This window comes from Harmonia axyridis, chromosome 7, assembly GCF_914767665.1.
Source record: "Harmonia axyridis chromosome 7, icHarAxyr1.1, whole genome shotgun sequence".
In the NCBI taxonomy this organism is placed as follows: domain Eukaryota; kingdom Metazoa; phylum Arthropoda; class Insecta; order Coleoptera; family Coccinellidae; genus Harmonia; species Harmonia axyridis.
Window position 1 is genome coordinate 12267655 of NC_059507.1, and position 17928 is coordinate 12285582.

A 17928-nucleotide genomic window follows, 5' to 3' on the forward strand; every position below is an offset into this window, starting at 1 on the left:
AACTTGAAGGAAATATTCATTAACGACTCTTCTCTAAAGAAAAGTATTAAACTTTTCTCATTATAAATTTATACGTATTCGATTAACTCATACATTAAGTTCATTTGAGGCAAAAAGTTTGCTGCTAATATAACTTGGAACTCACTCAATCAATGATGCATGAAATGAAACATCTATATTCACTATTTTCACACTTGAAAATAACAGCCCGATATCATTTAATTTCATTTGATTTCAGGAGATTTGGAATTATTATTATTTCGATCCATCAAAAATTACATGGGGTGTCAGAATTACAAAATTAGTCAAATATAAAACAAACAATGAAATCTACAGAATTACAAACATCTTCAACATTTCCTGAGATGAACTATCAAAACTGATCACTCCAGTATTCCTCCATCGAGTAGTAGACCTTTTGAGCAAGAATCTTTTTGATCTCGTTTTTCATTTTCCTTTTGTCCATGATTTTTAATCGTTCTGGGATCTTATTGTATACTTGGATAGCCTCATGGTTGATACTCAGTTGAGCAGCATTTATTCTGTGGTACGGTGCTGTGAACATTCCTGTATTTCTTGTTCCATACTTGTGATATTTACAGTTTTTAGATAAATTATCCTTGTTTTCATGGATGTACAGGATACAAGCAAGAATGTACAGAGAAGTCAGCGTCAGAATACCTTCTAGCTGGAAATAACCTCTGCAACTTTCAGTACTATTCAGACCACAGATGACACGTATAGCATTCTTTTGTTTTATAAAGATCCTCTTTCTATCATTTCCTCTACCCCAAAATAACAGTCCATAGCTGATGAGACTGTGGAAGTATCCGAAATATGCGTGGCGAGATGCCTGCTTCCCTAGAATCTGCTTCGTCCTCCTTATCAAGTACGTGGCCATTGACAGTCTTTTGACGAGATCTTCTGTATGTACCGTGAATTTTAGATTTGGTTGTAGAAACACGCCTTGGAACTTGAGGGAAGCGCTTGTTTTCAGGTTAGTATCGAAATTTAGATGTTGAGTTTTTTCTTTATTCAGTTTTAACCTATTTGCATGAAACCACATCTCCGCCTGCTTCAGTATAAATTCTGTTTTTTCTTCAAGTTGTTTCTCGGATTCCTCAATTATGAGGAAGGAAGTATCATCTACAAAAAGAATGGTGCCATCTGAACATACACTCGATGGTAGATCTTTAATGTACAAAAGAAACAGCACCGGTCCCAATACAGACCCCTGAGGAACCCCACACTCAACCAGTCTCCATCTAGAACATTTTCCTTGAACTAATACTTTCTGTTCTCTATTTTGCAGGTAGTTCATTATAAGCTTCAATGCAACTCCTCTGATGCCATAGAACTCTAACTTTTGTTTCAAGACTTCGTGATTTATGGAGTCGAATGCCTTGCTTAAATCGCACGCTATTAGTTTACTCTTCTTTTTTTTTGTCAAATGCATGAGCAGCCCCTATCAGTATAGAAGATATTGCTGTATTGGTGGATTTATTTTCTTGGAAACCATGTTGTTCCTTGCAGATTATATTGAACTTTTGAAGAAAGTTGGTTAATTTATCTTTTATAGCCATCTTCATTATCTTAGAGAGACTGGGAAGAATCGCAATCGGTCTATAATTTGAAGCCGTGTTTCTTTCCCCTCCTTCAAATACAGATATTATTTTCGCTTTCTTCATTTCTTCTGGGAAATATCCATCGTTGCAGCATTTTGTGATGATATATGCTAGCGGCTCCGCGATGCTCGGTAGAACCTGCTTCATTAAGCATGGTGATATGTCATATATGTCTCTGCAATCCTTCGCTTTGAGTTTTTTCCAATCTTCAAAACATCTGCTGTTGTAGTATTCCCCACGTATATAGAGTTTCGCACTGACCTCCCTGTTTTCTTTTGCAGCTCATCAGCACATACAGCAACTCTTGGACAGCTCTGTTCAATCAAAGAACCAATCTTTATTTAATTCCTCTGGGTCCATTTCTTGTTTGAGTGATTTTTTTCTCCTTACTGAATTGTCCTTTATTACTTTCCATACCGCTTTATTTTTTATTTTCAGCATTTTTTATTTTTTCCAGGTTCTTTTTCCTTTTAATTTCTACTATTTTATCCTTTTATAGTTTTTTACAGATATTGTAAACTTTTCTACTAGCATTATCTTGTCTACTATGCATTATAATGGATAGTGCATCCAACCTATTTTTTAGTGTTTTTATTTCCTTGTTCATCTTAAATAATGACCTTGAGGTTCCCTCTTTCACAGTTTTAATTTTTTGTGAGCAAGAACTTTCAAATACATCCAGAAATCTTGTCCAAAATTTCTCAAAAACCTCCTTGGCAGTTCCATCAGCATACACAAAGTCCCATGATTCTTCCTTCAAAGTTTTTCTGAATATTTCGATGTGTTTACATGCCAATGCTCTAACTAATTTTCTTGTTTTATTTTCAGGATCTAAGTACTCTCGAGGACTTGACCTTTATGGTCTGATATATGTGGTTCAATTTTGTATGCAATCGAGTTCCTTTTACTGTTAGAATAGATATTATCTATCAGCGTACTTGATTTTATTGACACTCTTGATGGTTCGGTAAACAAAGCATGAAGATCATAATCCGCCATCAATTCTTGATGATCTCTACTATTTCCACTATACTTTTTCAAATCCTGGTTAAAATCACCCGCTACATAAATCTCTTCATAGTTTAGATCCAGACTATATAACTCGTCCAGGCAGGCTCTGAAGTTTTCCAAGAACGTCTGAAATATACCATTAGGTGGTCTATATACTCCTATTATGATTTTTCAGAAAGTTTTTTCATAAAGTCCATTTAATTCGATGTGCCCTTCCACCGAATATTTCCCCATAAAGTCCAGTGGTCCAACTTTCGAATTGTTTCTGTTTATTATGAGGACTCCTCCATAACCATTAGGTCTCAAATAATGGGCTCCCAAGTCGAAATTTCGAACAATTAGTTGTTCCACATTCAATCTCCCCAACCAGTGTTCTGTAATAATAGCCAGCTTTATATTTTCCTCTTCCAATACATACTCAAGTTGTTCTATCTTATCTCTAATTGATCTGATGTTTAAGTTCAGAATATTGAATGTTTCTTTCTTTGTACCTTCTGATAATTACACCTTGTGGCCAAAACTCCGGTTTACTGATGACTTCCAATAGTTTGAAGTCAACTCCAATCTTGAACGATTTGCTAGTTCTTTCCTCGCTCGAAATTTGTTCCACCTGTATCTCTGTCTCTGGAAAGTTATCTTTGAGGAATTTCACAACGTCGTCTGTTGTGCATTTATTATTTATCCTTCCTATATAAAGCCAAGCTTTCTGTTCTGCAGATTGAAGCGAACAGTTTGTGTTTTTATTTGTCCCATGTATTTGTTGGTTATGTTTAGACGTTCTGTGATTGTTATGTTTTCCACTATATGCCATGGTTTCATTCGCCTGTCTCTGTTCTGTCATGAAAGAACCGACTTTCACAGAAAGTTGTTGTTGTTGTTTCGATGATTCTGTGTCCACCCCTGACACAAGGTGCTGTCTATCATCTGTCACTACTCTTGAACTACCTTCCGTGATATTCTCTCTCGCTCTTGGAGTCAAGGTCGTAGCCAGGGGGGGTCTTGGGGGTTCAAACCCCCCCCCGAAATGTTCAAGATGTCAAAATTTATTAAAACGAAACAAGGAGTATATAGTCGTAAGTAGATAGTAATGAGATTTTCTATCAATTCTTAACATGCATTGAGGACTCCACGATTTAACGAATTTTATTCGATCTAATTGAGTATGTTGAATTATCCGAATCTGAAGTAGTACCTTCAGATCGTTCACTTTGAAACATATTTTTTTTTCAAAATCTCGAAAATATTTTTTTAATGGAATTTGTAAAAAGTGAATGAAATTTTCACTCTCAGTTTAATTCATTTGTAATCTGAAATCTGAATTAAATTACCTCCACGTAATCCAGTCAATTTCTGCTCACATGTGCCCCTTAACGGAAAGTTATGGGGTAGTTTTGATTTCTTCGATCGTATGTATTTTTTTGGGTGCTGAATCCGAATCTGGAGTTTAGCACCGAAATTTCGTGAAAGAACATTAAAAAAAATACAAAAAAAATTTCATCCTCTGGGGTTTTCTTCCATCAAGCTTTTTGTCCGATAAACCTGGCTCAAACGATAGTTCAAAATTGGCGTATTATATATATATATATCTCTGCTAAAACCCAGTTGATGGGGTAGTTTCAATTTCTTCAATTTATTTTCTTTGTTTCTGGGGTGCAGAATTCGAATCTGAAGTTTGCCACCAAAATTTCATGATAATACACTGAAAAAAATGCAAAAAAGGTGAAAATTTTCATTTTTCGCCAGTTTTTTGTATATAAACTTTCTACACCTAAATTTGAATTTGAGTAATCTGTTGTATAAAAACAACGACGGTATTTATTTCCTGAATATATTCATAGGAGTCGATGTAAATAATTAAACTAAATTTCAAAAAGTAAAATGCTTTTTTCTCAAAACATTCTTGTGAAATAAAACTAGTGAATGGGTTAGCTCTCATGAAGTTGATATATTTAAAAAGAAAAACAGTAGACTTTTTATAATATGTAAATAAAATCAAATGTACTTGTTCTTTTCTGTTTTTTCATATGGTTAAATATATATGTTATAATAAATATGATTATGGTTATGTCAAGCACTTTTATTCGCATTATTTTCTTGAACCAGTAGCATATACAGAGAACGAGTTTGATATTTTTACTATATCATGTACAGGGTGGGCAAATTTCGATGTTTTAGCACTACAACTTTTGAACCAGAGGAGATAGACAAAATCTGATACCCACTTCTCGATCTCTTTTTCTGAGAAACTAACAAGGGTAGTATTCATTTTTGGCCACCTTCTTTTGTTTTCGAGTTATAAGCGAAAATTGGAAAAATTGCGATATCGAAAAACATTTATATCTCCGCTAATACTGATGATAGAGCTCTGAAATTAAAACATTATACAGGCACTTTTTCACGTAGAACCCAGTGGCGTGCTCGTATTTTCAAAAGGGTTTTTAATTACGAAGCTATGACCCAAAGTTATGTTTTTTTAAATGGGAACACTAGATTTTTGTGCCATTTTCTGAAAGCTTAATTTTTCCTGATTTCAAAAATATATAACATCGTATGATTCGTATCAAAATAAATAACAGAAAATGGTCAAAAACCTTTTTTTACTTAAGAGTCTCAATATTTCTATGGTTTCAACTGTTGATGAGCCTTCCTTTAACAAGAGCAGTGTCCTTCCGTCAATCTGATTATTTCTATGCTTTTCACTTATTTCTACAAAATTCGAATCTATATTTATTTTATACGAATAGTTTCGAAAAGATAAACGAACTTGGAAAAAGTTTCCTAGGTAGCTTGAACACAGTTTCAAATATTCATCTATTGAAATATCGAGAAGAGGTGTCGACTGTGCATTGTGCAATTGTTGTCATTATTAGGTTAAATATTATTTCTTGTTTGTCCCTTCGTAATTAAAATGTTGAGTTCAATCAGATATGCATTGTTTTATATGCTGTTTAAAATGGATTGGTACTTGTGCGTATTGATTCTGGAGACCTATGTAAATAATCTCCTGATACATGCATCTCAATACAACTCTTTCGATTGAAAAATTCTATCTTGTGGTTTCCCCGTTATTTCCAAATCAATTTTTAGATAAAAAATTTATAAAACATATCTAGATTCGAATTTTGTAGAAATAAATGAAAAGCATAGAAATAATCAGATTGACGGAAGGACACTGCTCTTGTTATAGAAAGCTCACCTTTTCTGTGTTCATCAACAGTTGAAACCATAGAAATATTGAGACTCTTAGGTGAAAAGAGGTTTTTGGCCATTTTCTATTATTTATATTGATCCAAATCACACGATGTTATATATTTTTGAAATCAGGAAAAATTAAGCTTTCAGAAAATAGCACAAAAATCTAGTGTTCCCATTTAAAAAAACATAACTTTGGGTCATAGCTTCGTAATTAAAAACCCTTTTGAAAATACGAGCACGCCACTGGATTCTACGTAAAAAAGTGCCTGTATAATGTTTGAATTTCAGAGCTCTATCATCAGTATTACCGGAGATATAACTGTTTTTCGATTTCGCCATTTTTCCAATTTTCGCTTATAACTAGAAAACAAAAGAAGGTGGCCAAAAACGAAAACTACCCTTTTTAGTTTCTCAGAAAAAGAGATCGAGAAGTGGGTATCAGATTTTGTCTATCTCCTTTGGTTCAAAAGTTGTAGTGCTAAAACATCGAAATTAGCCCACCCTGTACATGCAGGCACAATAAGCACACTCATTCATTTCTATGAAAAAAATACTTATTTCTCCCATCATCCTTTCGGTATACGCCTTTGTCAGTAGTCATACAGTTTTTTTCGAGGGAATCATCTCCCATTTCGTTTCTGCGAATATCTAGTATTATAAGACTGTTTTCGGTTTGGACCGCAAATGTACAGTGTGTTTATCAGGAGATCAATCATGATGGTACAAAAATGTATTTTTTTATTTTTACAAGTGAATAAACGTTATTATTATTATTATTATCATGAACTTGGACAACTCAAATTCATCAAAACTCAATATTTTCAAATTAGAACCTATTTTTTATTATTTCAGTCAATTCTACGTATTAACAGAGGAGTGGTTATTTAAGCAAACCCTAAGTTTACCTAAAACGAATACTCCAAGAGTCATCGGGGAAGAACAGCTATATCTAACTGTGTGGAGTAGTCTGTGAATACACAGAAAGAAACTGAAATTCGATGTTTCTTCTTCTTCTTAATTTTTCGCCATATCGACAACGACATATTATATATTATATTATTATATGTCCTAGTGACTTTTGTATTGTATTTTGACAGTTGGTATGACTGTTACGAAAATTGACAGATTACGGAATATGAATATGCATCGTACGTTTCGAATTTTGAATTAATTTACAATTACGCATTAAATACGTGAATTATGTCTGACGAAATAGATTTAACACCACCTGAATTAAGAGAAATTGTGAATAAAGTAGCAAATCATTTCACTTTATCGAAATCATATTATATTGACAATTATTGACGTTTGTTGAAATTTGATAGGATTGGAAGTCATTATAGACAACCACAAAACTAAAAATATAACCGAAAACGATGCTGTAATGAGTTCATTACAGCACTGTTTTTAGAACTGTAATGAAGTCATTACGATACTGAAATAGAGAAATTACGTTTAAATACTTAGCCGCGCCAAGGCTCTCGCGCCGTTTGTAGTTGTACAGTGCAGTTTTCACTCGAGTTTTGTTTTTATGTCACCATAATGGAAGAAGGCTTCGTGAAAGGACAAAGTGACAATTTGCCTAAAATAGATATATTTGCAGTGATGGTGTTTTTTTCTTCAAATCCATCTTATGTCAGTGCTGAAATAAAAGGAGTTTAACTTTTCAAGTAAGTATCTACTTTTGAGTTTGCTTCATCATGGTTCAACTTATAACGATGATTTATTTAAAAAATGTTTCATAAACAGTTTGTAGTTGAGTACTGGTTGTTGAAGTCTATCAATGGCAAAACATATTTATGTGAGGAGTAAAAAGTAAAAAGAGAAAAAAGTAATTTAGATGTATGTATATAGTAAGTTATTTCAGCCATCGTGTAACGAACAAAACACGACACGAACGACACAAGTTATTGTACACCATTGAATTCGTAAGCACTCTGCGAATACCAGTCGTCTAGTGTGTGACGTCACGACACTTACACGTACTATGAAATTATTCTTCCAAGCGCAACTTCAAAGTCCCATAACTTTTTCATTTCTAGAGATATTTCAATGATTTTTCCACATTTTTGTTTCATTTTACTTAAATTTTTAGAATGAATCCTTAACAAAAAAATGAAAACTAGTCCATTCACAAAATGCACTATTTAATTACAACGAGACTTGCAAAAGGAAAAAGAAGATCAATAAAAATATCTCAAGTTTGTTGGAATCTGTGATTCCAACAACTATAATAAAGTACTTCAATTTAGTTCACTCTTGTTTTCAATAAATATTAATTGTAACTGTGCAATTATTGAAAACAAGAGAAGGCAGTTTCGTTGTTTGATTTTTTGTATTTTCAGAAAAAAATGTATAGCTACCAAAAATCTTTCAAAAAAATAAAAATTTTCTTTAAATAAAACACGAAACGATTAGTGATTATTTCATTCAAGGTATTTATTTATATTCATAATAATTCAGTAATTCAAACTGTTTATTTATGAATGAACATTTCTTTTTCCAATTAATGATCGTGTAGTAGGGTGAGCAAAAGTTAAAAAATATGAAGATATTCAAGGTTTAGCAGTCACCTGCTCTATAAAAGCCAGAAAGGATAGCACTCTTTGTAATACCTGAAACAAATACTGTAAATTTCACTCTATGGTTTATTGCCCATATTCAACGCAATATAGGTACCTCGACATGTGAAAAAAAATTAATAAATATCAACATTCCTGCAGCAGGATTTGGTTATTCATTCCGAAATCCGTATGAAAATTTAAAATACTGCTACTACTGGGTGTGCCATTCCAGATTAGAAAGTAGTAGTCTATTTCCGGTACAACCGGAAGTTGTAGATTTCCGGGAGAAAGATCATTGTCTCAAACCCCAATATGCAAATTTGCAGCACAAAATTATGATTAGTTTTCCATAAAAATCTTATAGTCCATGTATATGTTTTTTTATCTAGATATTATCAGATATTTTTAGATATTTAATAATAACCCAAGAATTATTGAAGTGAACAACTACAAATATCTAAGAAAAAACAAACTCATAAAGAAACGATGACTGATTGCAGGGAAAATGAAGTTTAGATGGCAAAGGAGTGATTTAAGCTGGTAGCTACAGAAAATGAAAAATGTTTTGCATAATAAAATTCTAAAATTGGAGAATATTGAAGACGAATTTAAAAATTTTATATTTGACCGAGAATCATTCGAACAAGACGCGTTTATTCTAGATGATATAGGTACATTTTTAATAATATATTATCATTGTGCATTTTAAACTATATCGAAATCTGACAATGTCTATATATCCACGTTTGGGTTTAGACTTTAATTCGATACTTACAAGTACTATTAGATTATTATTTAAATTCACACCCAAGCTATTGATAGCTACTGGTTCTCTTGAATGTAATAAGAATATTTGGTAGTTCACCTTGTTCGATTGATTCCATAAATACCATGGGCACTGACATAAGTCACGATGAAGATTATCACACTGAAAACAAAGTTTTTGTCATTGTTTGAAACATTTTGATCATTCACTTCCTGATTAAAAATGAAAGTCTACTAAATATCATCAGATTATTGGACAGTTTCAATTTTTACAGTTTTTCGAATGAATTTTTTTTAATTTCATTCTTTATTTTCATCCTTTCATCTCTAATTGAATTTCATTCGAAATTTAGGATAAGAATTCTGAATACAAACTGATTCTGCTCGTCATTTTGTGCATATAGCTCCTACTTCAATATTTGTTTTTTCAACGATTTTAGATTTTACACTGTCTGAAATAAAGATAAACTGAGTGAACTATTCAAAAGAATTTCAAGTGTGATTTTCTTGATATACCAAAGTTGACTGAAAATTACACAGAACTTTGATAAACTGATCTATTTTTGATTTCTTCAAATTTATGATGTATCTTAAATTAACAAAGTTTATTTTTACAAATAACCAGAATTTGACTTTAATTATGATTGATGAATACATTTTGGTTTTTGCTTTTAAATGGAAATTTTGTGATACCCACCATAAATACCATATCTAGAATAAACTATAATTAAATAATAATAATAATTTCAATTTTCTGTAAGAAAATACTATACCTCATCCATTAACATTTGTCCTGAGTTACAATAGCTACAAGTCAGTAGGACTACTATGACTTGAGTCAATATAACATTGATGATGAATCTAATTCCACGTTCCTGTAAAAACATAATTTAGGGACATCAAAATTAACGAGAAATGCCTATATATTCTTCAATTGGTGAGAAAATGTTTCGAATAAAAAATTTGGCGAAAGCGCTGACTTGGCCTTAGGAATTTATTGAGCGGTCGTTCATTCATGCTCCCTTGGACACCATTCAGAACTGTATTTATCTAGGACAGGTGTCGGTTATTTTATCAGGATGAGGGATTCTGATGATTACGTCCTCTTGGTAGACGGCATAAACATTTGATTAATTATTTTACATTAACCTACCTACAAATTCAATTTCAACCTAGTCGAATCTGTTGTTAGGAAATATTTGATATTTTTCCAATATTCTGCTTTAGTTGTCTATGGTACTGCAATACGAAATTTTGTACGTAATAAGAAATTGTTATTTTATAGCTATATACCTGTTGCATTTTCCCTATATTTGAACCAATAAAATGATGTTATAATAATCTTACCAATATAAACTGCTCTCTGCTATTCCACACAGCACCGCACTGTATAAGGAAGTAAAGGAACAGGGTAAAGGATTGAAATGGAACAAAATGGGACTTATACAATGCAAACTGACCTTCTAATGAACTGTAATCCTAATATATTTAAAATGTCCGTTAATATAATCAAAACCGTTTTAATTAACACCGAAAACTTTATACTAACAACCTTTAACTTTTCTTTCCGACCGCCGATACATCTCATTTCTCATCTGACAAAACATACGTCTCGATTTCCCAGAATGCGCGACGTTGCCAAAACTAAAATCACAATAACTTAAAAAGGGCTAAAACAATGCCTAATCCTGAATTCTTTCGATTTGTTGTTAATTTATTCAAATTAATTTATGAATTTGAATAAGTTATATGAAATAGATATATGTCATGATTTTGCAATGAGAAGATCGCCAAAAAATTTAAAAAATGTTTTTTTCAACACATAAACTCCACAGATTCAAATCAAATATGCCTAAAATGCAATGTGATATGCCTTCTTGCACTGAATATTTGAATATTAAAAATCTTACCATTTTTGCTTTGAGATATAAAAATGCTAAACAGAGTACACCCATTATAGTGACAATCATTAATACGTCCTCTATTTCTTCCTTCAGTATCTTAGCATACCTACGAAAATCATATGAAATTGATAATTAGAAGAAATGATGACTTACTTATCCTAAAGGAAAAAATGTCCATCTATATCAATTTTTCGAATCAATTTATGGTAATGAATTGAGAAACCATCTTTTATGAATGGATGAAAATTTGAAGAGATCAAATAGATACTAAAATAACAAAATGAGTGTCGTCAAAAATATCAGTTAAATTCAGAACTTTGTTGTATCGTCAAAGGAGATGATGCATTCATTATAACCGAAAATTGTAGAGTAATTGAGCTGAAATATTATGAACCTGATGAAAAACCCTGATAAATATTACTAAAAACAAGTGAAACAAATGATTCATAATAATTAGGTATAGTTCTTTAGTTATGGATTAGCCCTCCACTCAATATGAAAATAAAGGGTGTTTTTTTCGAGGTATATAGCTTTAAGTTGGCATTACTGTTCAAGATGGCGACCGATTTAACAGCTGTCAAGTGATTTATTCTCAGTTTGGTTTGGCAATTCATCATGAATAATAGACTCACGCCTGAACAACGCTTGCAAATAGTGCAATTTCATTTCGAAAATAATGGTTCTGTGCGGAATACGTATCGCGCACTACGTCCATTTCATTTTGTTTAGCGATGAAGCACACTTCTGGTTGAATGGCTACGTTAACAAACAAAACTGCCACATTTGGAGTGAAGCTTATCCTCAAGTGTATGTCGAAACACCGTTACATCCAGAAAAACTGACTGTTTGGTGCGCTTTATGGTCTGGTGGAATCATTGGTCCGTACTTCTTCAAAAACGATGATGGCCAGAACGTTACAGTCAATGGTGATCGGTATAGAGCCATGATTACAAACTTTTTCATTCCTGAATTGAACAACCGTGATGTCCAGGAGCTGTGGTTCCAACAAGACGGCGCAACATGTCACACAGCTCGTGCCACAATCGATTTATTGAAAGACACGTTTGGTGACCGCCTAATTTCACGTTTTGGACCTGTGAATTGGCCTCCAAGATCTTGTGATTTAACACCGCTAGACTACTTTCTGTGGTGCTATGTAAAGTCATTGGTCTATGCGGATAAGCCACAAACCCTTGACCATTTGGAAGACAACATTCGCCGTGTTTTTGTCGGTATACGGCCACAAATGTTGGAAAAAGTCATCGAAAATTGGACGTCCAGATTGGACTACATCCGAGCCAGCCGTGGCGGTCATATGCTAAAAATCATATTTAAAATGTAATGCCACAAGATTATCTTGCGAATAAATAAAATTCATGTCAATCGAATAATCTATCATTTTTCATTGGAATTTGAAGTTCTATAGCTCTAAAAAAATTACCCTTTATAAATCGCCATGTAATGATGAGTGAAGGCTATAAATTTCATTGAGTAAATGTTGTTTCAATTCCAGGATTTTGCGCCCTTGTCATTAAAACGTATACTATTCGTTCTCGATTTTATGTTCACGTTATGCATACTCACTTGACAATGATTGCATGCTGAAAAATACATTTCTTCAATATTTTCTGGATATTTCTCTGATATGATTCATCGTAATAATTTTCATCCTTCTTTCCATACTGTTTACTTATTGACTGCAGCTTTTTCCTCAACAGCAGCATATGTGATGCTATATCGTTAATGGTAAATAAAGTAAGAGAATTCATACTGATTATTGCATTCGTCATATAGAGTTTTCCAAATACCATCATAATTGAAATGGCAAGATAAACTATTCTTGGCATCACTATATCTCCTTGAATATAGGAAAATACTGTGAATTCTCCATTATCCCCACTCAACGGTATACAAAAACAGCTCGTCAACATAGAGTAAACTGTTAAAATTATTCTGATTTTTTGGAATAACTTAATCTTCTTTTGTATTCGCACTAACACTTCTGGACCAAGCTCATTGTAGGGCCATAATATTTTCCTAAGTTTTTCAACTTCTAGAGCCAGGTGTGGAGTACCTAGACCCTTGTAAAAACATATTGCCGCCTGAAATAAAATGTCATGAGTTCCTACATATCAGGTTTTCAAAAGTTCGACCAGTTATGAGATAATTTCAGAAACTTTTGATACAATAAGTACTTGAGGATAAAGTACAAACACTCTTAATTATTCATGAAATCTTCATTCGTGGCAAGAATTACTTTAGAGGAGCTTCTTGATATTACTTTTTAATTCGCTAATCACAAATAGAGATTTCATGATTTAAAGTGTGTGTACTTCAACCTTAATAGAGATTACTACCAAGTTGCTTTCCGCGAATCAGTCAAACATTAAATACCCTCTGGCGGTCCTGTATGATTTTATCGACATTGCAGAAAATTATCCTTCCAGTGCGTATTTTCTCTTTGCTAGTGTCCATCTTTGAAGGGCGCTCAATCTCAACTGAGTCAATTAATCACAAAACTGTCAGAGAAGTTTTTGTAGTACGAAATTTCATTTTTCTAATGCCTATACAACAAAATAACTTTTCGTACAGACGTTCATAACATCAACGTAAGATTTAAAAGCGCCCTCACTCCTCCTATGCATTCGACTGAAATGTTCAAGTCTTCTTTCACGTATCAGATTACTCGAGTTATGAACACCTTGCCTAGTTATGTCGTGCATTCTTCCTCAGCCAGGCTCAAATCTTATTTGTTTAAAAAGCTCATGAATGATCAATAAGCATATATATATATTTGCTATCATTAAAGGTGAATTCTTCCATTGAATTTAATTTAAGTTTCTTTTTTTTTTTCTTATTTTCTCAGTGCCACTCTCGAATTTTGGGTTAGGTGTAAGAACAGGTGGGGGTTGTACAGAAATGTGCAATTACCCACACTGAACCTCGCCCTATTTATTTGTATGATATATTTTCTGTAACTAATGTCTAAATAATAAAGACCTTTATCCACAAAACCGACGAATAAACCATCAAAGAATGAAGGAAGACTTAACAACTGAGTTCATTAGGAGAATCAACAAAATTTTAAAAACAAACCTCAACAGCAAGAACATGACGAGAGCCATCAACACATATGCATGTTCAATTCTCACATACTCTTTCGGTATCATTCCATGGAGCAAAACAGATATGGAAAACCTGCAACGCAAAATGAGAACCTTGATGACGAAAGCACACAAGCACCATCCGAAAAGTAGCATTGAGAGGACGACACTGCCGAGGAATAAAGGAGGCAGAGGTCTGCTAGACATCATGGAACTTGCCCATGGTCAAATTGAATACCTACGAACATACTTCAAAGACAAATCAGGCACGTCAGAGATCTACAAAGTACTGTGTGAAGCAGACGAATCAACACCTTTGCAACTGCACAAGGAGCAATTGTCATACAACCACCAGACAATCCAAGAAAAAATGCAAAGATGGAGAGAAAAGCCCCTACATGGACGACATTTCAACGAGGTGAACCAGGATCATGTCGACATTGAAGCGTCGAACTATTGGCTCACATCAGGTGCGATGTATCCAGAAACGGAAGGATTTCTTTTAGCCATCCAAGATCAAGTGATCTCAACAAGAAATTACTGCAAGCATATCATAAAGGATCGAACTATTACTGACGACCTTTATTATTATTATTATTATTATTATCTAGTGAAATTCGGACTCATACAACGCGAGATATGGATAACTGAAGCATTTATTGGAAGAATAATGGATTTTTCTTTAGTACACCTAATATTCAAATCTAATAAACAATTGGGTGGATTGTTTCTCATTTCAATGTTTCGTTACTTACGAACAGTTCTATACACTGGGTGTAGGCTATTCTGACGAAATTATCAATATCCCAATTAACCATGAAGTATATGACTGTTATAACTAAATTACAAATGAATCCTATCAACACAATAGTAGTGATTTCTTTCCAAACTGGTGCTCCAAATTGATACAGAACATATGGTAAACATTCGTTGAGGTAAGAATCTGCAAATGGAGAAAAATATTATTAATTATTCACTACAGTTCATTGTGATATATATGTATTATGAAATAATTCATAGATATTACAATCTTAACTATCTTTGAATTAGTTAAGGTATTGATAAAATGAAAAAAATAAATTCAAAGTTATTTCATGTCTTCGAATGATCAATCTAGGTATCTGTCTCGGGGCATATAATTTTCTAATAGTGTTGACCTACACTTTTTTGAAATCATCATTTCTATCCGGGAATTTCAAAAGTCTCATAGGCTTGCCTTAATCTGAAAAAATATACAAATATTTACTTAGTTTGACATCTTTTGCACCAAAAAACTTCATGGTTTGGAGTATAATGTTCAAGTAATTTTTTCACAGAGTTTCGGATAAACCTTGTACCTAATTTATTCTTCTGAAACCAAATCTGTAATCAAAACTTCAGAATAGAATAACTCAATTAAAATTCAAAGTGACATGCCATAAAAACATAATGATAATAATGTTTATTTATACAGATAAATTCTACCTTAATTAATGAATGGACAAAGATTGATGGTAATTTCAAAACAGTCATTTATCACTTTTTTGAAACAAGTATCTTGTGAAAATGAAGAACTGAAAAATAAACAACTCATGTTTGGAAGGTTTTATTTAAGATAAAACACATTATTTTTTCAACAACTTCTACATAAATATGAGATTTTAATTGTGCTTAGCCCCCTTGGATATATTACTATAATTCGAATCCTCGATGAATCTGACATATTGTTGTAATGTTGAATGTGTAACACAAATATATTTAGATCACCCAAGAATAATTTTCCTGAAAAACAATGTACTTACTCAGTCCACGATGAGCATAATCTCATTTTTCCAACCTATAACTGCTGAAAGATCCAGTTTCAAAGAGTGGTCTTCAGTATCTAATGCCAATATTTATTCTTTGACACGTAAGAAAGTTAAATAATATTTTGAACTTGAAGGAAATATTCATTAACGACTCTTCTTTAAAGAAACGCATCAAACATGTTCTCATTATGAATTTATACGTATTCGATTAATTCATACATTAAGTTTACCTGAGGCAAAAATACTGAAGGTTTGCAGCTAATATCACTTAGAACTCAATTAATTCATAATGTATCAAACTGCACATCTACAGGGTGTTCCAAATTAGGTCGGCACCATTGCCAACTCCGTTATTATTGATGCTACGAAGTACGAGGTCGGTTAAATGAGCAAACTGGTGCTAATATAACTAGGAACTCCCTTAATCGATAATGCATCAAATGGAACATCTATATTCGGTCATTATAACTATTTTCATACTTAAAAATAACTGATATCATTTGATTTTATTTGATTTCGGGAGAATTGTAATTATTATTGGTCTTATTGACATATTGGCAAAAATTCTATAACCTTACCATTGTTTTCTATGAGTTGAAATATCTGAACAAAGAAGATAATCCAGAGTTGGTCTATTATTTCATTTATTATTTATAGTTATTACATAGCTATGTCTGAAGCTTTTGAGCGCTCATCACTAATTCCCCAATTTAACCCTGGCAGACCTCATAACTGTACATTGGTAGCTATACAGAGTGATTCACCGTGATGGCCTATTAGACTTTTATGGAAAACTAATCATAATTTTGTGCAGAAAATTTGCATATTGAGGTATGAGAAAATGATCTTTCTTTCTGAAATATTTTCAGAACTCTACAACTTCATACCGGAAACAGACTACTACTTTCTTAGTTCAAATGGCATACCCAGTATATTATTGCATCATCAGATATCTTATTTGATGACGATTTCAGTAATGAGCCATACATTGGGTAGAAAATCAACGGTTGTTGAGTTGAAGGGAGTCTTATGAAAAACTAGTGGTAGAGGAAGGTCGCCTAATTTTGGATAGCTTTTTTTATTCAACTTCTTTTGTGTGAAAAAAAGATATTTTATTATTTTTTTTGTGCCTAATATATGTTATCAACTCAATTAAAACAGTATACGCTCACAAAGATATTTATATCAACTCAAAAGAACATAATAAATGGACCAAAGTAAAATATAGCACTTTTTCAAATAAAAAAAAAGGGTTCCCAAAATTGGATACCCTATACAAAATTAGGAACCCATTTTTCCGAGCACGTTTTCTCACTACCAGCACAGTCTTCGTGTGCTCTTCGGAAACAAACTGAGCACTGTATCCAGCCTTTTCCATGTTGGTCCTCAGAAAAGTTGCCAGTGCAGAAAATACACGTCTGAGTCATCGTCATAAACAAGATTTTGTGAGGATTCACTTTCTTCTTCAACCTTTTGTCTCTTCTTTATCTTTTTAGTTTTAACAATCGTCTTGCTTTTGGTTTTTCCAAAGGAATATAGTTTTGGCGACTTTCCTTTTTTTTAAGGGATTCTTTTCTACTGTATTTCTATAAGAAAATCCTAATTTTGGATATCCAATTTTAGGAAGCCTCTCCTATCCAAAATTAGGCAACCACTGGACTCTAGGTTAGGTGATTAAAATCAAAATGTCCATAAGAGTAATTCTTATTTTAAATACACAGGCTTATTCTACCACTATTTTTATACATCCTCGTAAACTTACACTATCCTACGATAAGTATTTACCTTTTTATAACTGTTTATACGAGGTGAAACAAAAAACTCGTTGTTACAAATAAACACATAATATTATTATGCCACCTAGTATTGAATAGTAGTAGTATGTGCTTCACACGGGATCATTTTATGTTAGGGGTGCTTCGTTCTGTGTATTCAATCAAAGGAAATTGTAAACGGATATTGAGATAATGCAG

General features: G+C 32.8%; 1 protein-coding gene across 1 annotated transcript; it reads right to left on the minus strand.

The window, feature by feature from the left end:
* Positions 1-9927: 9927 nt before the first annotated feature.
* On the minus strand, positions 9928-17382 carry LOC123684553. Its single transcript, XM_045623846.1, has 5 exons — positions 17271-17382; positions 14924-15111; positions 12649-13166; positions 11071-11170; positions 9928-10035 (listed from the first exon to the last, which is right to left on the minus strand). Exons 1-5 carry the CDS (start codon positions 17380-17382, stop codon positions 9928-9930), a joined length of 1026 nt encoding a protein of 341 aa, XP_045479802.1.
* Between the last annotated feature and the right edge of the window lie 546 nt (positions 17383-17928).